This window comes from Ornithorhynchus anatinus, chromosome 20 (genome assembly GCF_004115215.2).
Source record: "Ornithorhynchus anatinus isolate Pmale09 chromosome 20, mOrnAna1.pri.v4, whole genome shotgun sequence".
Lineage (NCBI taxonomy): Eukaryota > Metazoa > Chordata > Mammalia > Monotremata > Ornithorhynchidae > Ornithorhynchus > Ornithorhynchus anatinus.
Window position 1 is genome coordinate 1,693,652 of NC_041747.1, and position 23,204 is coordinate 1,716,855.

Genomic DNA, 23,204 nt, shown 5'->3' on the forward strand with positions numbered 1-23,204 from the left:
TTTACGTCCACTCCTTCGAGCAAGACGCCTTCTGACAACTGAGGCTGGACCAAGACATTATCCACTTGGGCCGTATTTCCTGTAGTCAGGGAACGGGAGGAGGGCGGTGAACACACGCCAATCCCCATTTTCCTGGATCTCTACGGTGCAAGAGGAAGTGGTGTTAAAATAAGGCTACGGGAGAGGGTAGTGGAAGCTATTGCCTGCCACGGTGGTTTTCTTCTGCAGTTAATCTCTGCAATTTAAATGAAATCATTCCAAGTTTGGAGAACCTGATTTCTAACATCTTCAGCGAAAATGAGATCAACTCTTGGGCCGCGGCCAGTTTGGAGGATTGAGGTGTAGATCTCTGGAGCAACCTAGCGGGTCTGGCGGCTGAGGAGAGGGCCCCCGGATCCCAAATGTTCCTCGGCGAAGGCCAGCAGCACCTGGCAAGGATATTGGGGGTTTTTTTTGGATTTTTGCATTTAACCAACGAAACCAAGAGGCAACTCCATCCAAAAAAAACTTACGGCAGATCACGCATCGACCGCATCTTCCGGGAAAGCGGGGTGGGGGGTGGATACGGAGACATTTGTTTTTACTTGGGGAAAGCTATTTGGCGCCCACACGGACCCAAAACGTTAGAAACGCTCCTCGGCAATCAATCTTATTTACTGGGTGTTTACTGCGCGCAGAGTCCCGGCTCATTCAGCTTTGATCTCGAGTCCAGTCCGCTGTTCGACAAGCGGGTCGGGACAAGTCTTTCCCACTGCTCTCTTTCTCAAGGCCAGCTATCAATCACTGGGCCTCAAGAGTCACCGGCAGAGACCGGGCTTTGCCGTCATCGGTTCAGCTAGGAAAAACCAGGAGCCCTGAAGGGTCAGTTTGTCCGCCCTCTGAAGACGCTCGAGCCCACTGGGTCCAGGAGCTCCCCAGTTCCCGTTCTCTATCCGGGAACCGCGCTCTCCTCCTGGCTCCTCTTCCCCCTCCTCCCCCTTCCCTGCACTCCCGCTCCAGGTGGACTCGTTGCCTCCCCGAAGCCTTCAGAATCTACAATGTGAGTGTCACACCGTGACTCGGAAAGCCAATCCACCTGCCCTTTAAAGGCGAGCTCAAACGTCGGCACTGAGGGGGACGCGACGTGTTTGGCTGCAAATCCCGTCACTCGGTTAATAACACCGCGAGGCTTTCCAACGGCCGCTGAAAAGTCCGTCGACCCATCGCTTAAAAAAATAAAATTAAAAAAAAAAAAAAAGATTTGCCGAGGAAGAAGTCAGACAAGTTTGTCGATGCCATCTAAGATGGCCACCGGCTTGCATGTCTAGGTCCTTTAAAAAAAGAAAAACAAAAAAAAAAACCTTCTCCCCACGCTACGTCTGCTCCGCTGGCAAGATTCTGAACTCTGGAAGTTCGGCTTAATCCGTTCAAATGACACCTCTGAAGGCTCAGATACTGTAGAGATTTTCTTCATTTCTAGTACGCAAACAAAGACCGTGAGTCACTGGGGCCACATCTGAAATTTTACTTCAGACTCGTAAATGCCAACTTATAAGCTAAACAAAGAAAACTGCCAACTCCCCCCAAAACGCTCCCAGTTAGCACAAGTTCAGGCACAGACGACCAAGATCTTGGCAGTACACCAGGCTAAAACTCCCTCCAGTTGCACCGTGAACCGAAAGTCACAGGCTACAGACGGGTTTATGCCGCGTGCTACGAGGGCCAGCTCAGAGTTGAGAGCCGGAGTCCGGCTTCACGTGAACGAGCGGGCTTTCTTCACACCTGCCTGAGTTCCAAGGGGAGGGTGGACTCCCACGAGAGAACCCCTAGAAGACGACTGCACTTCAGCGGGGGGGAAAACACAGCACCGCCAGGCAACTGCCATCGCCGTCTCGCAGAGGTTGGAAAATGGAAAGTCTTACCGGCCAGGGCAACGCCCGGCAACTTTTCAAAAGCCGCCACGCTTCCACAGGGACTCCACTATTTTTGGGTGCGAGATGGATTCAGACTCACAGCCATTAAAACGCAGATGGACGTCCCCGAGCAGCTGAGGACCAAGCCGATGACCGCAACCGGGCCATCTTTTCAGCCTCTTTTCACCCCGGGGCAGTGAGCCTAGCGGAAAGAGCGCAGGCCCGGGAGTCGGAGGACCCGGATTCTAATCCCCACCCTGTCACTCACGTGCCGCGTGACCTTGGACAAGTCACTCCTCTCTACCTCAGATCCCCCATCTGTCAATACCTGCTCTCCCTCCTCCTACTTAGCCTGCAGACTCGATATGGGACCGAATTACCCTGTACATACCCCAGTGCTTGTACATTCTTCAACGCACTGAAAAGCGGCATCGCCAGCGGAGAGGGCACGGTCCCGGGAGTCAGGAGGACCTGGGTTCTAATCCCGGCTCTGCTCCATGTCTGCTGTGTGACCTCGGGAAAGTCGCTTCACTTCTCTGGGCCTCGGTCGCCTCCTCGGTAAAATGGGGCTCAAGAGCGTGAGCCCCACGAGGGACCGTGTCCAACCTAACTAACTTCTACCTACTCCGGCGCTTCGAATGCTGCCTGGCACGTAGTAGGCGCTGAACAAGTATTTTTATTAATAAAAGATGTAATAACAATTCCACGGCCTGTCACGTTCTGTCGCGGCGTTCACCCCTCCTTTCCCCTTGGGTTCAGGGATCTGGAGCCGGTTGGATTCAACTTCTAAATGGGGGAAACAGAGTCGGAGTCCCAAATCACGCACTTGGGACAAAGCACCGCTGCCCACATCGTGCCAGTATCTCTCCGGGGCTTGGCGCGATAGATACCGTCTCATCTGCCAGAACCGGGTTTTCACTATTTACCTGGGCTGGAGCCCAGTCTAGGGATTAGGAAACAGACAACGCGAGCTTGTCTGGATCAAGTGTGCCATTGTGCCGGAAGAGGCCGTTGCGTACAGGCCGACGGAAGACCCGGGGAATAATTCTAGGAGCTCACTGAGCTGTTTAGAGTGCCAGGGCTGGTCAACTCCTATCCGGCAGGCAGGTTCTAAGAACAACGTTGGTATTTGTTAAGCGCTTACTACGTGCCGGGCGCCGTTCTAAGCGCTGGGGGAGATCCGGGGTCATCGGGTCGTCCCACGTGAGGCGCGCGGTCTTCGTCCCCATTTGACAGATGAGGTAACCGAGGCCCAGAGAAGTGATTTGCCCACGGTCACACAGCTGCCAAGTGGCAGAGCCGGGATTCGAACCCACGACCAGGTTCCAGTGACTCGGGGCCAGGCTGGTGGACGGTACTTCCGGTTTTTTACTCGGGTGGCGTGCGGCTTGAATTCCCCGCAGGCCCCTGGTCCAAGAGCGAAAATCCTCAGGCAAAGAAATCCTGCAGGAAGTTACTGTTTACGTCTAGAAAAAACTGTAAACCTGACCCTCTCAGGGGCCTAGGGGAAAAAAAGACTTAGTGATAACAATAACAGTGATCACGGCATTTGTTAAGCACTCACTATGTGCAAAGCACCGTTCTAAGCGCTGAGGGGATACAAGGTAATCAATCAGGTTGTCCCACGTGGGGCTCCCGGTCTTCATCCCCATTTGACAGATGAGGTAACTGAGGCCCAGAGAAGTGAAGTGACTTGTCCAGAGTCACACAGCTGGCAGGCGGCTGAACCGGGATTTGAACCCATGACCTCCGACCACTCCCAAGCCCGGGCTCCTTCCACTGAACCACGCTGCTTCTCTAGTACCAAGTAAAGGAATAATTTCACTCCAAATAATCACGACAGGGCCAGGAACTCTCAAGATCCTTTCAGCTCAACAGAAGCAGCATGGCCCAGGGGAAAGAGCAGGGGCCAGTGAGTCTGAGGTCCTGGGTTCTAATCCTCACTCTGCCATTGGCCTGCTGGGACACCTGGGGCAAGTCATTTACCTTCTCTGTGCCTCAGTTCCCTCAACTGCAAAATTCACTCATTCAACAGTATTTGCTGAGCGCTTACTATGTGCAGAGCACTGTACTAAGCGCTTGGAATATACAGTTCGGTAACAGATAGGGACAGAATGGGGAATCGACATCTGTTCTACTTCCCACTTAGACCGTAAGCCCCACGCGGGGCTGGATCATCCTGTAACTACCCCAGCTGGGCTCGGTGCACTCTTGGCGCTCAACAAATACCTTTATTTCATAATTACTACCTGTTTATTTCCGGGAGCTTCCGCCCTTCTGAGCCGAGAGCCCGGGAAGGCTCTCCCCCTTCTATCGGCCATCGTGCCTCGGCTGCCGGCTCCGTCGCCAGACAAACGCAACTCAAGTCCTTACCGATGTTGATGGCCGTCTCCTGTTTGTCTCCCGTCAGGATCCATATTTTGATCTCGGCTTTCATCAGCGTAGCGATGGTCTCGGGAACACCTGCCTGAAGGCGGTCCTCAATGGCCGTGGCCCCAAGCAGCATCAAGTCCTGGATTTTGATGGGAAAAAAAGAAAGGAAAACGTTTCCGATCACGGCTCGGAAGACGGTCATTAACGGAACCAATGAGGGAAAACCTTGACCAGCAGCAGTAGGCAGTCACGTGGTTCTTTCCGGTGGGGCTATCCCACTTCCTCTACAGCGAGGCGGTATTTCCGGCTGATGAACGGTACCGAACGGTTTCGATCAGCTGGATGGCGACATTTCAAAACCCACCGCTGCACTCTTAGAACTGGCCGGGGCCAAAACCCAGCCTGGTACGCCAACTCATCGAAACGTTCCCAGTACTCGGGCCACGGACCTGCCGAAGGCTCAGAACAGACTCCTCACCTCTCGCGGCGTTTACACCCCTTCTCCGTCTCCAAAGTAGTCACGCAATGGCGCGTGAGATCGCTTAACTGGAATCGTTCAACCCGTTTCCAGTCAGTCACACGTGCTCCGCTCAAATCCCGAGATGCGACTGACCGGATTTCTACTTCTCTCAGCCCTGGCCGGCGTAAGCGCTCCCGGAAGCTCGAGGATCTGGGTTCTAATCCCGGCTCTGCCACTCGCCTGCTCTGTAACTTAGGGCAAGTCGCTCAACTTCCCTGGGCCTCGGTTTTCTCAACTGTAAAATGGGGATTCAACACCTGTGCTTCCGTCGACTTGACTGAGGGCCCCGTTCACTGATTCACTTAATCATATTCATCGAGTGCTTGCTGTGTGCAGAGCACTGTACTAAGTGTTTGGGAAGCACAATACAGCAATAATAATGTTGGTGTTTGTTAAGCGCTGTGTGCGGAGCACCGTCCTAAGCGCTGGGGTAGATACAGGGCGATCAGGTTGTCCCACGTGGGGCTCACGGTCTTCATCCCCATTTTACAGATGAGGGAACTGAGGCACGGAGAGCTGCCACGTGGCAGAGCCGGGATTCGAACCCATGGCTTCTGACTCCCAAGCCCGGGCTCTTTCCACCGAGCCACGCTGCTTCTCGATGAACCGTGGCATCCCCTGCCCACAGCGAGCTTACAGTCTGGGGGCCGGGGGAGACAGACATCGATACAAATAAACAAAATGACGGATATTTACCGAAGTACCGTAGGGCTGGGAGTGGGAGGGGAGGAAAAGTGGGGCTCAGTCCGGGAAGGGCTCTTGGAGATGCGCCTTCAATAAGGTTTCGAAGCTGGGGAGAGTGATCGTCTGTCGGATTGGAGGGAGGGAGGGCATCCAAGGCCGGAGGCAGGACGTGGGCTAGGGGTCGGCGGCGATACAGGTGAGATTGAGGCACGGTGAGAGGGTTAGCACTAGAGGAGCAAAGTGTGTAGGCTGAGTTTCAGAAGGCGAGAAGCGAGGTGAAGCAGGAGGGATCAAGGGGATGGACTCCCTTGAAACCAGTGGTGAGGAGTTTTTGTTTGATGAGGAGGTGGACGGGCGATCACTGGAGTTTGAGAAGCAGGGTGGCATGTCCTGAACCTTTTTTTTTTTAAAAAAAAGATCCAGGCAGCAGAGTCGAGTGTGGAGCGGAGGAGGGGGAGAGACGGGAGGCTGATGCAGGATAGGATGAGTGATGGTACTATTATGATGTTGGTATCTGTTAAGCGCTTACTACGTGCAGAGCACTCTAAGCGCTGGGGGAGATACAGGGCGATCAGATTGTCCCACATGAGGCTCACAGTCTTCATCCCCATTTGACAGATGAGGTAACTGAGGCCCAGAGGAGTGAAGTGACTTGCCCACAGTCACACAGCTGGCAAGTGGCAGAGCTGGGATTCGAACCCACGACCTCCGACTCCCAAGCCCGGGCTCCCTCCGCTGAGCCCCGCCGCTTCTCTACCGTACTAACACGGTAGACGTTTGGATGGAAAGTAAAGGGTGGATCTGAGCGACGCTGTGAAGGGGGGACCGACAGGATTTGGGGACGGGGTGATTATGTACGCTGCACGACAGAGAGGAGCCAAGGATATTGCCAAGGTCACTGAGTTGTGAGACAGGAGGGATGGTGGTGCCCCAGGTGAGACAGGGCCTGTGTCCCACCTGATTAACTTGCACCAGTGCTTAGAACAGTGCTAGGCATCTGGAAAGTGTAACTTCCATAAAAAGGTGTTTTGAACCTAGAATTGATTTTTATGCTCTATCTGGTTCCCTGGGTTACGACTTAAATATACCATAAGGGTTTAACGAGAAAAAATACGCTTTTAGTCGACTTAGATTCCGAAGAGTCTCTTGCCCCCGCCCCCCCCCCCGCCGCCCCCCAAAAATGTGTTGCTTGTGGAAGCCGAGACTCGGCATAAATAGCCTCAAATAAGACTGATTTCATTTCGATGCTGTGCACTGACTTCAGGGGAACTCTGAATCTCCCTCCCTCGGGAAGAGACACAGTGGCAATTAATCAGCTTGCCACCTGGCTACTGCTAGCTCACACGTGTGTTGACATTCTACTGGCTGAAATATAAAAGTGGTTTCACACCTTGACCTGGTGTTGGCTCCTTTAGATGAAAAGAAAAAAAAAAGGGGACTTTTTGAAGTCAGATTCCCCAAAAGAAACATCCGTAAACATTATAATATTTAAAGCCAAAGGCTTCGCGACTGATGAAATCCCTGCTCTCGGGGCATCTGTGACATTATGTACGTTGCACGGATAACCACAGATAATCATAATGATAACGATAACACTACTAACGGTGACGAGGGTGCCAGAAACATTTAATTGCTTTCCCATCCGCCCGGCATTAAATCTCCTAAGGGATCGCCCTCCTCATCCTGCTCAGGATGTGATGACGACGACGGAGCCTCCCGTCGGGGATGATGGATTAGCCCCGGGCCTGACGCTTCAGGACGGAGAACCCGCATGGAGCCGTGCGCGACACGGGTGGTCGCGCCCCCTCGTTCCTCCCCGTCGCGTCCCCCGCCGGGGGCACGAACCGCAATCGGCGAAATCGCGGCCTGGGACGCGGCCCAGTACAGAGGGTAGATCTTGCTCACGTTAGCCAGCTACGGGCAATCACGCCATGGCAGAAATGAGAACCCTTAAGCCTCGCGTTTCCTGGGATCTCGAGCACGGCTACGGTTACTGAGCGGGCGTCCATCAAAGACCCCTTGGCTTTAGCAGTTTGCCCATCCCAGGGCCTGGGCTAATTCTGTCCATCACTCTCGGCGCATATGAATGTCACAGAACTTAAGTGTGCCCTTTCAGAAGTAGGTCAGTGCTCTTCGGAGAGCAGTTTAATGCCCAGTGATTCACGCTTAACCTTATTAATTCGACTATTTTGCTTTCGAATTTATCAAGACGGACGCTCGAGCTTTTCCATGATAGATCTGGGGTTGGGCGATCCAAATAAATCACTGCTGCACTTAATTCAAGCATTTTCCCCCAGAGAATCCTGAAACTACAAGACACGTGTTTTTAAAAAAGTCAAAAAGCGGTTTAATTCAACAGCCAGACCGCCTAATAAATCCCCCGGAGCTACTGAATACACCTGCAGCGATTCATCCCGGTGCAAATCATTTCTCCGAAAAGTTCGGGCAATTCATCTTGGGTGAAGTTTACCTGAGCTCGTTCATTGATCGGACGCACTCGCGAGAGCTTCCGGGGAGGAGGTGTCTCTCCTCAACAGCATCCCCAACCCCACACGACACCCTCTGCGCTCAGCAGCGGCCCCCGACTTTCCTCCTGCAAGGAGACTTCCCCACAGAGGAGGCCCACGGAAAGCCCAGGGGAGATAGAAACTGGGCTGAAGGGACACGAAGCCCGAGTGATCGACTGCCTCCCCGTCCGCCCACGTGGCTCACTGCCTTCAAACTTCCCAACCGCTAAGACGCGACGAGTCCGTCTGAACGGTCCGGCCCGTGCCGGTCGGAGGCCAAGGGTCATTCTAAAAAAGTCACCGTTTCCAAGGTCCCGTCGGAACGAGAGCTCCCACGGTTTCGGGGGAGAAATGGTGTTGGAAGGACACTTAAAAAAAAAAAAAATGCCCCCCAAAAGGAGAGGAAAAACATCTTCCGCTAAATTTTAGACGGAGGAGTTTTAATCCCCAAGACGTCCCCCCTGCCCCGGCCCCAAATTCCGACCCGCTCTGGTCAGTGAGGTGCACTTGCCAACCCAGGCAATCACAAGATAACGCGGGAGGTGGTCACGAAAGGAATAAAAAACCCTATCGGGATCGTCTCGGCTTACGCGTCGGCAGCCTACGGCACGGAGGCAAACTACGTTAAGCGGCCTTGGCCGCCAAACGCCGGCGCCGAGTTGTGAAAAGGAAGTCGATTTGGTATTTTAGTGGCGCGTTAACTCTCTGAGGACCCCGGGGTCTGTTTCGGTCTCTCGGGGCTCTAGTGGCCCGAGAAAGGCTTACCGCGCCAACCGGTGACCGAGCAACCGCCTCCTTTCCCTCCAGCGGGACGGAGGCCAACGTTTCACAGCAATGCACGTCTGCACGTAATCATCCTCAAACACCGTCTGGAGCAAACGACAGCTGTTACAATACAGTTTGAAGTTTACGACTAACCCGGGACCTCGGAGTACTAATTCAGCTCCCGATTAAAAGGGGCCGCTTCGAACCAGTCCGTGCTCCGCCGAGCTTGGACGCTCAACACCTCCTATGACCTCAGCGACTTAGGAACGCCCTCCTCGTTTCTCCTTCTGTTCCTCTTCCACGCTGCCTTCGGAGACGTAGCTTCCTCTCGCGCTGATGAGAGGGTGGCTCCCGGTGCTCAGTTTTAAGGCCTGAACTTCCCATCCATCAGTACGCAAGCAAGCTTCTTGAGGGCAGGGAGCGTGGGTCTTGCTCGTCTGCTGTCCTCTGCCAAGGGCTTAGGACAGCGTCTGGCGCACGAGGGCTACCGAATAGATACCACCGACTGGCTCAAGGCCCTGACCCTTCCTTTCTAGCCAGAGCTCCTGGGCAGGCTCCCCTCCCCCGCCGATTTAATTCCAAAACGAGGACGGACCCAACTCGGGGAATGCGTCTACCAACTCTGTCCTCTAACTTTCTCCCAAGCCCCGAGTACGGCGCTCTGCACACGGTAAGCGCTCAATAAACGTCACCGATGGATCTACCCAAACTATCCCTCTCCCTCGAGTGCAGTTGGGCGATATAATAATGTTGGTATTTGTTGAGCGCCTACTATGGGCCGAGCGCTGGGGTAGACACCGGGGAAGCAGGTTGCCCCACGTGGGGCTCACAGTCTTAATCCCCATTTGACAGATGAGGGAACTGAGGCACCGAGAAGTGAAGTGACCCACCCAGTGGACATCGACTGATTACTTCACCATCATAATATGCTCCGACGGCACCCACTCCGGCACAACGTCCTCACTGTAGCCAGAAGCGGCACCCATCTCTCAAAGCGCAGGAAGTCTTAGGTAGCTCGGATGATAGTGAGCATTCACAGGGAGCATCAGCTTTGGCTCCCGTTGCCCTCCGTCCGCCGGCAAAGTCCGCCGTCTGCCGACCTCTCCGCGGATGTCCGCTCATCTCTACTCAGAACCAAAATCGCAAGCCAACTGATCTACGGCATCGGGGCGCCGGGGACAGAACACTGTACCGAGCGCTTGGGAGAGCACAGAAAACAGAGTTGGCGGAGAAGCAGCGGGGCTCGGTGGAAAGAGCACGGGCTCTGGGGTCAGAGGTCACGGGTCCGAATCCCGGCTCGGCCACCTGTCAGCCGTGTGACTTTGGGCGAGTCACTCGCCTTCTCGGTGCCTCAGTTACCTCGTCGGTTAAATGGGGATTAAGACCGTGAGCCCCACGTGGGACAGCCTGATTCCCCTGTGTCTCCCCCAGCGCTCGGAACAGTGCTCGGCACATAGTAAGCGCTTAACAGATACCAACATTATAATTATCATTAGCCAAGATCCCTACCCAAAGGAGCCTATCGACCAGAGGGGACGATCTGTCCTCTTGGCTGGCCTCCCTGCCTCCGGCATCGTTCCGCCACAGCGAACCCCACGTTCCCCTCACTCTGTGCCAACCGTGACCGACCACTCCCCTCCTCGTCCAATTCTGCCGCTCGCTGGTTCGCTCTGCCCTGAAGCCGGGACTCAAGCCAGGATCTGTTCTATCGCAGAAGCCAACTGAGAAATCGTTTACGGTCCTACTCGCCCGGGAGCGCAGCGTTTGCCTATTTCCCTTAAACAGCAGACAGCCTTCAAAGTGCTTCCAAAATACCGATCATCGTCATCATCATCATGGTATTTGTTGAGCACTGGGGTAGATACAAGATAATCTGATTATAATAATCAATTATCTCTCGCCGAATTGTACATTCCAAGCACTTAGTACAGCGCTCTGCACCTAGTAAGCGCTCGATAAATACTACGGAATGAATGAAAGATAATCAGGTTGGACACGGTCCATGTCCCAGTTGGGGCTCACAGTTTTAAGCCGCATTTTACAGAGGAGAGAACTGAAGCACAAAGAAGTAACGTGACTCGCCCAAGGTCACACCGCAGACAAGTCGTGGAGCCAGGAGTAGAATCCAGGTCCTCTGACTCCAGGGCCCGTGCTCTTTCCACTAGGTCGGGTGTTTCTTACGTCTCCTCTCATTTATCCCATCAACGCACCTCTGAAATCGGCGTCAATAATAATAATAATGAAATACGTTACGTGCTTACTCCGTGTCAAACGGCACTAAGAGCTGGGGGGGATCGGACAGTGGTATTTACTGGGCACTCACTGTGGGCAGAGCACTGCATTGAGCACATGGGCAAGGACAGTACGAGAGCGTCGGGTAGACGTGTTCCCTGCCCCCAGTGGGCTTACACTCGAACAGGGGAGACACGCAGTACAAATAAATTACAGAAATATACCGAAGTACCGTGGGACCGAGGCAGGGGTGAGAATCCCCATCCTCCCTGGCACCCAGGCCCAAGTGCACGGGTGACACAGAAGAGAGAGGGAGTAGGGGAAAAGAGAGCTTAATCAAGTCAGCCCCGGGAAAACTTGGCTCCAGAGAGGTTAAGCGACTTGCCTCAAGTCACACAGCACACCAGTGGCAGAAGCTGATCTCGAAGTCAAAAGCTGTGTTTGTTCCATCACCTCACATTGCTTCCTCTCACTTCTGCTTCTCGCCTAATGATTCAACTCTCTTCAGTCACCTTCTTTGGGTTTAGGGCACCAAAACGCCTTGAGTCGGCCCTAATTAACGCCTCTCTCTTCACCGCCAGCCTCCACCAGCCCACTCCGGCTCTTTCCTCCCATCTCTTCAGGAAATGCTACTCACCGCCCCCCTCGTCCGATTTTTCTCCTCCCAACTCTGAGCCTTTAGGATCGCAACACCCTCCCTAGCACTCAAACACATACCCGTCTTCCTTTCTCTCTTCAGACTTCTCCAACTGCTCCTGGAAACACCAACCCCTCTACCGAGCACCTTCTACAACGCCGCGCACGGTCGCCCACAGACCCCAGCGACTCTAGCGGTACACCGTGCGGAGGCGAACACGAAGGCTAAGAACGCGCTGGGCGTCGTTGGCAAGGGCACGGAGAATGATGCGGGAGAAAAGGCAGAGTTCTGCCTGTATACGAAACCGGGATGCGCCAGCGTCTGGGATGCCGCAGACCTTTCCAGTTGCCACATCTAAGGAGGCAGCGTGGCTCAGTGGAAAGAGCCCGGGCTTGGGAGTCCGAGGTCGTGGGTTCCAATCCCGGCTCTGCCACTTGGCAGCTGGGTGACTGTGGGAGAGTCACTTCACTTCTCTGGCCTCAGTGACCTCATCTGTAAAATGGGGATGAAGACCGTGAACCTCACACGGGACAACCTCTATCCACCCCAGTGCTTAGAACGGTGACAGGTGGCAGAGCTGGGATTCCAACCCATGACCTCTGACTCCCAAGCCCGTGCTCTTTCCACTGAGTCACGCTGCTTCTCAAACGGCTCTGCCCGAAGACTAGTGGCACGATGGGAGCTCACCAAAATACTGCCGGGGGTTAAGGGACTTCAGTTTGTTTGGGATGACGAAAGGAAAAACACTCACTTCCCTCTCCCCCGCTACATCATCTCAGGTCTTGAACGAAGCGGGCGATATCGCTTTCACCATTTAGGAACCAGACCGAACCACATCATCAAGGTCTACCCTGACCTACCCCAGGCCGATCTCCGGCTACGGGACGACCGCGTTGACGGTGAGATTTGAGCCCTTGAGTCCCACGAGAGGACTTGCCCGAGGCCTACCGTGAAGTGATAAGGAGAATGAAAGAAGGGGCGACGCCTGGTATGGGGGAATTCACTGCCTTTTCTTCCGGATCATCTGCACCCCGGGAGACCCCGACCCTTTCTCAGCGAGGTGAAGCACGCCCACTGGAGTTACCTTTTCAATGATCTCATAACACTCTTCCAACCGCTGAGCCCGGTCTTTGAGAATCGTACTGGCTTGGTTGTAGGTTTGCAGCCATTCCCGGTAGGTACTCTCGGAGAGGTCTACGTAGGCGACGCAGAGGGTCCGCAAACCTGGACGACAGAGAGCCGACGAGCCTCATCACCGTGCGATCACAGACTCGAGTGCGCAGCGTGGAACCTCTAGCGGGATCATTCCGCTCGAATCCCACTGGGCAGGCCAGAGCCGAGCGACCGGACGACGTAGTGGCCTCAGGCACGAGGCCGCTTGGCCAGAGCTCTTGGCCACCATTTTCACTCTAAAATACCCCAGCGAGCCAAGACCTCGTTGGCTACCGTCCCGTCTTAGTGGGGGCTTTCTTGCCTGGTCCTGAATTCCAATTCAGGACATATACACGCACATTTGAGACAACAGTATTCGGGAACTAGCAACGTACAGGTGCATCTGTGAGCTCGCCGTGGGCAGGAACGTGTCTGTTGGCTGTTACATTGTACTTTTCCAAGCGCCTAGTACGTCAATCGTATTTATTGAGCACTGCGTGCTAAACGCTGTACCGAGTGCTTGAAGAGTTCGGCAAGAAATAGAGACAATCCCTACCCGACGGTGGGCTCGCTGTCTAGAAGGGGGGACAGTGCTTCGCACAGAGTAAGTGCTCAATAAATACGACTGAATGAATCTAAATAGAGTCAGGGCTTCCTGAGGGATGAAAGAGAGGATTCCCATGACTGGGTGGAGGAGGATTTCTTTTCCCCACACAGGGATCACACCTACCAGCTCTACTGTATATTTCCACGTGCTTAGTAAAGTGCTCTGCACACATGATTCATTCAATAGTATCTCTTGAGCACTTACTACGTGCAGAGCACTGTACTAAGCGCTTGGAATGTACAAATCGGCAGCAGATAGAGACAGTCCCTGCCCACTGACGGGCTTTCAGTCTAATCAGCACCCATCGACACCATTCATCGCAGATTGTCAGTGCTCAGAACGGTGCTCAGCGCTTAGAACAGTGTTGGGCACATAATAAGCGCTTAAAAATAAATAAAATGTTGGCATTTGTTAAGTGCTTACTCTGTGCCGAGCACCGTTCTAAGCGCTGGGGTAGATACAGGGTAATCAGGTTGTCCCACGTGAGGCTCACAGTTAATCCCCACTTTACAGATGAGGTAACCGAGGCACAGAGAAGTTAAGTGACTTGCCCACAGTCACACAGCTGACAAGTGGCAGATCCGGGATTTGAACTCATGACCTCTGACTCCCAAGCCCGGGCTCTTTCCACTGAGCCACGCTGCTTCTCTTAACAAAGGACCATCACTATTATTATTTACTTCGGCAAATATAACCGCCCACCTCAGAGTTCCTATCGATACGAGGATGATGAATAAGCAGGCCGGGAGCCAGCTATTCAGTCAGGCTGCTTTTTGCCTAAGGAAAGGTCATTTTGGGGGAAAAGAGAATAATAAGAATAAGAAGGCTAATGTTGGTATTTGTTAAGCGCTTCCTATGTGCAGAGCACTGTCCTAAGCACTGGGGGAGATACAGGGTCATCGGGTCGTCCCACGTGAGGCTCACAGGTAATCCCCATTTTACAGATGAGGTCACTGAGGCCCAGAGAAGTGCAGTGACTTGCCCACAGTCACCCAGCTGCCAAGTGGCAGAGCGGGGATTCGAACCCATGACCCCCGACTCCCAAGCCCAGGCTCTTTCTTGACCAGCGGCGTGGCTCAGGGGAAACTCTTTAACGGGTCAAAAGGATTTTAAAATATAGGGTGTGCCAAAGGAAGCGAGATTTTATTCACATTTCAATAACACAAATCATTCTGCTTATTTTGGGACAATCTCAATTATTGTAGCATTTTTTTTTTAAGCCGTGAGCACCAAAAATCCTCGGAGTCTTGGTCTAATTCTTTGCCAGCGAGAAGTCAGCTCCAAGGTATTCAAACTTGTAATATCCTGAGTACATCAGGGATGATTTCTTGCTGACATAACTAAAAACATTCCAACTCCAACCATCAGATTCGGGCAGAATTCGTTATTGCAATGACCTCTGCGCTTCTACTTACCTTCTGTAGCAAAATATTCAAGGTGGCATAATGTTTGCTCCATATACTGAGAATTCTTTGACAGCCTCTCGAAAATCACATTATCCTATCAAACAAAAAGCCATGAGTGAGTCTTCCATTTCGTTAGCTACCTTCCAACAATCCGTTGTATTTAACGTTGGTATCTGTTAAGCGCTTACTATGCGCAGAGCACTGTTCTAAGCGCCGGGGGAGATACAGGGTAATCGGGTCGTCCCACGTGAGGCTCACAGGTAACCCCCATTTTACAGATGAGGTCACCGAGGCACAGAGAAGTGAAGCGACTTGCCCACGGTCACACAGCTGACGAGTGGAAGACCCGGGACTCGAACCCATGACCTTTGACTCCCACGCCCGTGTTCTTTCCACCGAGCCTCGCCGCTTCTCATATATCCTAAGTGCTTAGGGGGTCACAATTAGGATACATACCTGTCATCCAAGAGCTTACAATCTAACAGGGGAAGGGGACGCAAATAAATTACAGATAGGAGAAAACAAATCGAGAATAAAGATACGCACAGAGTATACTCAGTTATTTATTCCAGACTCTCTCGAAAATATTTTTATGTCAGTCTCCCCTGAGAGAATCTAAGATCCCTGTGGGTCGAGAACGCGTCTCTTTCCGTTCTTTCCCAATCTCTTAATGCGGTACACAGCAACGAGCGGGCATTCAATAAATGCTGTTAATATTACTACATCTTGTACTTCCATTGCAATCAGTAGGTGCTCAGAAAATACCACCACAAGTTTCTATTTCTCCGTGGGTAGAACGAGGCCGCTCATTTCCAAGGACATCTCACTTATCTAACCTGATCTATGTCCGGATGAGAATTAAATCTGCTCTCTCTCACCCTTTTACGGGGCCAGAGGTAAAGTGCGTTTAAGACTACGAGTTTGCCAGCAGACGGCAATAAAATGTTCTCGGGGGTAGGGGTGGGCGGGGAAGGGAGACGAGGATGTGATTACGACAGAGCCCTGAAGGATCAAGTTCTTATCTCTTCGGGCGAGGTCAGGCGCCTTACCAAGTTGAGTCACGTCCACCCCGGCCCCGTCCGTAAAAAGCCCACACACCGATTTATGAAAATGGAACCACGGATCCTCTGGCTCTTGCCTAAAAAGTCCTAATTCTGCGTTCATCTGCCAGCGCTATCGCCAAAACAAAATCGGGGGTTCACGTGGCTAGAAAATGCAACTCAAGTTCAACTTCCAAACAGTACAGAAATTAGGCTCCCCATTCTCAAACCGCCACAGGACGGTCTACTTCGGTCCATTTACGTCCTTTCACTAGGCAATGAACTCCTCCAAGCACTCGGTTCTGTCCACACAGTGAGTGCTCAGTAGATAATTACCGACTGACGATGATGGCTGGAACATTATAGGGGAAAATCAGGGAGCGTTCTTCCGGCACCACGCACCCGTCTGAATGATGATAACGATAATGTTGGTATCTGTTAAGCGCTTACTACGCGCAGAGCGCTGTTCCAAGCGCTGGGGGAGATACAGGGTAATCGGGTCGTCCCACGGGAGGCTCACAGTTAATCCCCATTTTACAGATGAGGTGACTGAGGCGCAGAGAAGTGAAGCGACTCGCCCACAGTCACCCAGCTGCCAAGTGGCAGCGCCGGGAGTCGAACCCGTGACCTCTGACTCCGAAGCCCAGGCTCTTTCCGCCGAGCCAATAGCACGCGACGCAACGAGAAACCAGGGTGGACGTGGTGTCGGCCAAAGTCGGCAATCATAGTTTGAGTCTTCCTTAGCGGGGGGTGGAGGGGTGGGGGGGGGGTTCAAACAGGAGCGAAATGCCCACGTTCCGGGAGAACTGACTGTAGTCTGCCCCACCTCGACAGCAGACCCCTAGGACACCGGGGATAGGAATTCATCATCCAGGCCCTCCGTTCATCTACTGAGCCACTCCGGTCTTCCAAAACACGGCTCCGTTAATACAACAGGCTGAACTGTGACTTGAAATCTGTTATAACCACTCTGGCGGCGGCAGTCCTCGGCTTTAGGAGGAGGGGCCCCGGGGTGGGACACGGGTCAGTCAGAGCAGTGGTCCCTACGGTCAGTGAAGTCCGGAAGAGCCAATTCAACGCAGCGACACCAGGAAGACCGATCGCCAGAGCGACGGTGTCAAGCAGATTTAGAAATCCGGGGGAAGGTGAAGACATCACTGGATGCATAAAGACAGAGGGAGTTGGGGTGACTCAGGAAAGGCAGTCTGCCGCCCGGTCGGGACCTGGGGGTGGAGTGGACCGGCAGCAGCGGCCACTCGGTTCTGATTTCGGGGCTGACCCCGCTTCGGTACTCACCGCGCCTTTGCAGTAGAGGCGTAGCTGCCCTGTCGGAGTCCGAACGATCACCGACATCCTCTTCCTGTTACTGCGAGGAGGAGAGGAAAAAAAATCCGGCTGACCGTAGCCTTTTCTCACCACGAGGGGCTGCATCGGGATGGAGAGCCAGCCCGGGGCAAAGCGAGCGGTGGGACAAGGGCCTGCTTGACGGTCGGTCGCTCCTTCCAAACTTGGTCTCCCAGGCTCGGGAGCGGCATTTCCCCACCGCCTCCCACTCGACCTCCCGGGGCGACACCGTCGCCCGACGAGCGACAGCCCGCTCGCCCCTCTCCCGCGGCGGATAGAGAATTCGAAGGCTCCGGAGCTTTTCGCTTTCTCCGTAAACTGAACCGGCTCCCCGGGAGCTGCCCCGTGGCCGGAATCCTGCCTCATAAATCCCAGAGAAGCCATCCGATCCTGCGCATAGACGGAGAGAAGACTAGCCCACTTTCAGAGTAGGAGCGGATGCTACTGAGGGAGAGATTTTCTCATTAACGAGTACAAGTGGGGCTGGTAGAACCAACGCTCGACCCTTCCGCGTCGGGGAGACGGTTCTCAGAGACCGTCCGTCGGTGCCATCTCAAATCCTACGGGATTTCCTCAGGATTTCACTGGCTCGCAAGTTCCTCGAGGGCAGTGACCGTGTCTTTTACTCCCATCGTACTCTCCCAAATTCCCAGTACGGGGCCGCGCGTACCCGGCCCGGGGCCGAGCGCACAGTAGTGTCGACTGATTCCATGGGGAAGTCAGAAACCTGGGCACTGGTTCATCCCGATCTCTCGCCGCTTCAAGTGCCCGCGGCTTGAGTTGGGCTTGAGGGTTTGACCCTTCCGCACCAGGAGGAAGAAGGGAGTTCTGCGACTCTACGGGTAATTCTTTCCAATAAGAGACTATTTCCATCGGTACAACCAGGCCGAGGGAGGGAGTCAAAGGTCAAGATTATGCCAGTCAGAGAGAGTTGAAAAGGACAGTCTTTAAAAACCCCCACCAGCTAGCTCCAGGCACCTATGTGCTAGAAGGAAATGATTTGCCTAGAAAGGAATTTGAGGAAATGGAAAAGACAAACTTAAGGGACAAAGGCCAAGTGCAGCCTTAATTTAACTCCACTTTACACTCCCTTTTCCACCCCCGCATCTTCCTTTCTCCTCCTCTCTTCAAGTCTCTGTTCGGCCTCAGGATGGAGACAGAGAAAGAGAGGGGGAGAAAGAGAGAGAGGGAGAGCACATGTCTGAATTTACGTAACGTGGGCGGGTTCTGGGCAAGGACCAACCTTATACATTTAGAGCCGGCTTTAGGTTGGGTCTCGGGTCTTCCGTCTACCCAGCACTCAGACGGGTGAGGGGAGACGGCACTCCGTGGTCAGGGCGCAGGGTAAAAACGGCAGTCGCGGCAACGGGGTGGGGAAGCTTCCCCGCCTCTGTACACCTGCCATACGCACCGCGCCCCACTTCCGTCCCCGAACCAGCCTCCAGAGCGTCAGCTTGAGGAGGAATAGACGCGATAAAGCGGGGCGGATGGGTTAACTGAATCACAGCTAGACAGCGACGGCAATCCACCGACCGCGCTCGCCTTCTGAAGGGAAGGGAGACATCTTCAGGTGTCGGGAGTTCTGCTCTGGCTAGTTTTGCCTTGGCCTGACACTTGCCTCCCACTCCCGGTAGAGGCTACGGGAACAGAAATCTTCCAACGGCAGAAAGATCTGACCCAGAAAATAGCATGGGGAAGAATGCTTCGGGGGTCTCCAAAGGGAACCACGCTCTACCTCCCGGGGGGGAGGTGGTAAGGGAGAGTCAGTCAGGTTTTTCCCTCTCCACTCCCCCTCAGCTTCTACTCCGCTCAAGGACCCCGGCAGCGGTGCTCCGACGGTGCAAGAAATTGGATGACTTCAACAAGCCTGGGGAAGGGCCAATAAAAACAATACCGTCATCGACACACAGAAAACCTCATAGCCACCGTCTGCTGCTGCTGTTCTGATGGGAATTCTGCCCCGGCTGCTTCAAGCGCCGCTCACTCGGGAGCCCAGAAGGAGAGGGCGATAACAAAAGCGCTTGCTTTCTCTTCGAGAAAGCATTCTGAAAGACGGACCGGTTGGTACCTCGGCCGCTTGCGGAGAAAACGGTGGCTTTGGGTCGGAGTGGGTCTCAAGGGCAAGGTGGTCCTCCGAGAATAAATCTACGTGGCCCCCGCACTCGGCAGACTCTCCAGTGAGAGTTCAGGGAAGAGCCCACCCGCCTGAGGTTGATTCTTCCAGCATCCGAACAGGGGGCTTACCTGGAAAACTCCAGCACGTTGAGAATTTCAAAGGTTTCCTCTTGCCCCAGCTGCAGGGAGACAATACAACATTCGTTGCTGAGAAGAGCCGAGGAAAACTACCTCAAAATAATGATAATTATGGCATTTGTTCAGCGCTTACTATGTGCTGAGCACTGTTCTCAGCGCTGGGGTAGATACAGGGTGATCAGATTGTCCCACGTGGGGCTCACAGTCTTAATCCCCATTTTGCAGATGAGGGAACTGAGGCCCAGAGAAGTGAAGTGACTCGCCCACAGTCACACAGCAGACGAGCGGTGGAGCCGGGATTAGAGCCCACGACCGCTGACTCCCAAGCCCGGGCTCCTGCCGCTGAGCCACGCGGCTTCTCTAATACTCCCCAGACTCCCAGCTCCCCAAGACCCATCCGGCGGAACCAACGCGTATACATTTTTAATACCCTATCTATTTTGTTAATGAGATGTACATCCCCTTGATTCTATTTATTGCTACTGTTTTTGTCTGTCTCCCCCCGTGAGACCGCAGGCCCGTCAATGGGCAGGGACTGTATCCGTTGCCGACTTGTCCATTCCAAGCGCTTGGTACAGTGCTCTGCACATAGTAAGGGCTCAATAAATACCACTGAATGAATGAAACACCGGGATCTGCCGAGCAGATCCCGGTTTGCCGAGAATACGGCGTGGCGATTCCTCCCTCTGGTGGTAGGAGCCACGCAGGGTGACCTCCACAGTTTAACTGACCTCCGTAACAAACATCTTCCGCGGAACGCCGGGGAGCACCGCTGAGAGCCGGTGGTCGAGCGGAGGCCGCCGGTAAATCCAGCCTTGGAATCCCACATCAGGGACACGGCTATCCACAGATAGCAGGGTTTCACTCCCTTTTCTTAATGGTATCTGTTAAAAACTTATGCGCCAGCTACCGTACTGAGCTCCGGGGTAGGTAGAGATGACCAAGTTGGGCACGATCCCCATCCCGTACAGGTCTCCCGGTCTTAACCCCCGACTTGCGAGATGAGCTAACTGAAGCACAGCTAAGTGACTTGTCCAAGGCCACACAGCAGACCGGCAGAGGTGGAATTAGAACCCAGGTCCTCCTGCCTTCTAGGCCCATGCTCTATCCACTAGGCCACGCTGCTTCTAGGCCAAGCCTCTTCTCCAGACCCTCAAACAGGAGCAGGGCAGGAGGAATGGGGGAGGAGGAAAATGCATGTCGGCAAGCAAGAAAGGGGGGGGTAGAAAGAGGTAACTTTGTACAGCACTTCGTAGCCATCCCGAGATGATCGTGCTCCTTCCCTTGCTTCCTTCCAGGCTAGACTGTGGCTTAAACGGTAAGAGGGAGAGAGATGATAGAGGCAGAGCTAGCAGGTGGTCTGATGGTAGACAAAGAGGTCCAGATGAGCCCCACCTTCCCAAGACTCCAGTCCCAATCTCATGTGCCCTTTCTCCTCCCTCACTTGCCCAGAAGCCCCCGCACGGGCAGAGTTTCGAGGCCGGTCAGGAAGGGATATAAAGCACCCGGAACGAAGAATTCCCTGTTCTTAAAGAGCGCTGTGGAAGGAGAATCCGCTATTTCCTCGACATTTAATAACTATTAGGGAACTCTCCCTAACCAAGTACTCGACCCGCTTGGGCCGAGAAGGTAGCACTTGGGTCCCACCCTGTCCCTCCGGGCCCTGGTGACCCTAAACCCCAATATGGAAAGTAGGGAATGAGCCGATTTTAGCCACAGACAAGGCTTCCGGGGTCAGAGGTCTCACAGTAATTTAAGTGATTTCTGTCGCTCAGTTTGATCTACCTTTACCCCCTGGGATGCACTCATCTATCTGTGTAATTCCTCTGACAAAGAAAACCTTCTATGCGAATTTTAAACACATCAGGTCCTTACTCTGCCCTCAGAAGGAATAGGAGAAATTGCCGATCGGCACCCCCGGTTCTAAAGATCGAAATGGTTCAGTTTCCGCCATCCCAAAAGCAGAATGAGTGCGTTAAAGCTCATTTTTCAAAAGGCAAACGGGAACTGGGACAACTGGCAACTTTGGCATTTCTCCTTAAAATGAGCATTTCAAGCAGTGAACAACAAAATACAGAAATAAACCAAATAATCTTCATTCTAAAGCCCCAGGCTTAGCTTGTTCCTTTGTCAAGCTACATTTTTCACACTAGAGCCGATTAATAAAATATCACTGAACAGAAAAATCTGCTGACAAAGGAGTCTGCTACACTTGCTTAGCTCCCCTAAGTTTATATCAAGTTTTTATATACAGAAGGCTGTAAGGGATATAGAAAGTGAGAAAGCGGTTCCAGCAAAGGCACGCATCCTGTTACTGTGCAATCAAATCTATGCTCAGGGAACTTTTAAAAGCAGACGCACTGAAGTAGAGGGTCTCCATTCTCAAAGAGTAGACATAGCTTGGGGAAAAAAAAAAAAAAAAAGGTGTTCGCCAGGCCTTTACTTACTGCTTCAATGATGACGGAATGTGGAGTTCTTCCTGTAAAGACAAACCCAAGTTTCTTCGCTCCTTTCACTAAAGCCCCTTCATCTGTAAGAAGAGAAAGAGAGAGAGAGCTTCAGGTCTCGCGATTAGTTACTCGTATTAATGTTCGTCTCCCCCTCTAGACTCTAAGCAGGGGAACGTGTCTATTTCTTTTGTAGTGTATTCTCCCAACCTCTTAATACAGTGCTCTGCACATAGCAAGCACTCAATAAACACCACCGATTGATTGACTGATTGAAATGAGCACTGTCCCGATGGAAGACTCTCCCCGGCTCCCAAATCCCCCCACGGTCTGGAAGCTGCTGACTCTGCACAGAGGGGAGAGGAGGAGCAGAAGCAACTTAGAGGCCACTATGTGCCAAGTTTCCAAGAAGACAATTTAATAACAGGCTGAAAGTTCCTGCCCCCGACCCCAAAATGGCCCTCTTCTTTCCTATCCCTGCAGGGATTGGTTCCGGTCTCTCACCAACTCCGACTGCTTCCTGGTTGAGTGCTCCTCTCCCACTAGTGCTTCAAGTTATTTGGGGTTACCTGCTCATCTGCGACAGGGACGGAGGAAAGAAGAGGAAGCAGAAAGCCTCTCCTACTCCCTACCTTCTCCAGGGCCACAAATGGATGGTCAAAAAGATGCCAGAAAAAGGAATCGGGATGCTCCAGTCCCCATCATCCCCCGCTTCTCTCTCCATCCGCAGTGCAATCATCTCCCCGTCAACTCTGACCATGGTTAAATTTAGGATTGAGAAGGCAAGATAAAGGAGAACAACTCACCTGGGGAAGAGGCCTGGTAGATTATGGTACTTCCAGCTCGTTCAGGGACTACTGTATGGCAGACTGCTAACAGAGTGAGGAACTCCTGTATACAGGCAGCTGTAGGCTAAAAAGACACACACACCATTTTACCAGATTAGCGTGCCGGGATACAGGAACGCCGATGTCTTTTTGGGTCTCGGCTTCAGGCCGGTCAACTTCCCTGTGCTTCAGATACCCCACCTCTAAGACGGGGATTCGATCCTACTCCCTCCTACTCAGCCCCTGTCCCACACGGGGCTCACAGTCTGTTTCCAACCTGATTAACTTTAGTTCAAAAGTATGATTATTAATTATCGTTATTAAGAACGTGCACAGAGCAGTGGCCCGGCGCTAACGGCAATCGCTCTTAGGCTGACCATCCCTCCGGCACAGCACATCCTAAAGGGACAACCAAACCACCAGAGGCGGGACCAAAAAGCAGCAGGGACGCAGAGGGGCTTGGGAAATATGACGGAATGCGGCAGTGACGATTACCGTTCTGGGAATTGTAATTAAAC

At 53.2% G+C, this 23,204-nt stretch overlaps 1 protein-coding gene across 3 annotated transcripts in view; it reads right to left on the reverse strand.

The window, feature by feature from the left end:
- Nucleotides 1-23,204, reverse strand: part of ATP8A2 (ATPase phospholipid transporting 8A2) — a 301,962-nt gene that overhangs the window by 179,203 nt on the left and 99,555 nt on the right. For all 3 annotated transcript variants that reach the window (XM_029048279.1, XM_029048280.2, XM_029048281.1), the window contains 7 exons: nucleotides 22,666-22,771; nucleotides 21,860-21,942; nucleotides 19,404-19,453; nucleotides 17,112-17,181; nucleotides 14,785-14,869; nucleotides 12,695-12,834; nucleotides 4,266-4,404 (listed from right to left, as the gene is read on the reverse strand). In XM_029048279.1, the coding sequence (XP_028904112.1) occupies nucleotides 4,266-4,404; nucleotides 12,695-12,834; nucleotides 14,785-14,869; nucleotides 17,112-17,181; nucleotides 19,404-19,453; nucleotides 21,860-21,942; nucleotides 22,666-22,771 (673 nt within the window). The remainder of the gene's footprint in view (nucleotides 1-4,265; nucleotides 4,405-12,694; nucleotides 12,835-14,784; nucleotides 14,870-17,111; nucleotides 17,182-19,403; nucleotides 19,454-21,859; nucleotides 21,943-22,665; nucleotides 22,772-23,204) is intronic.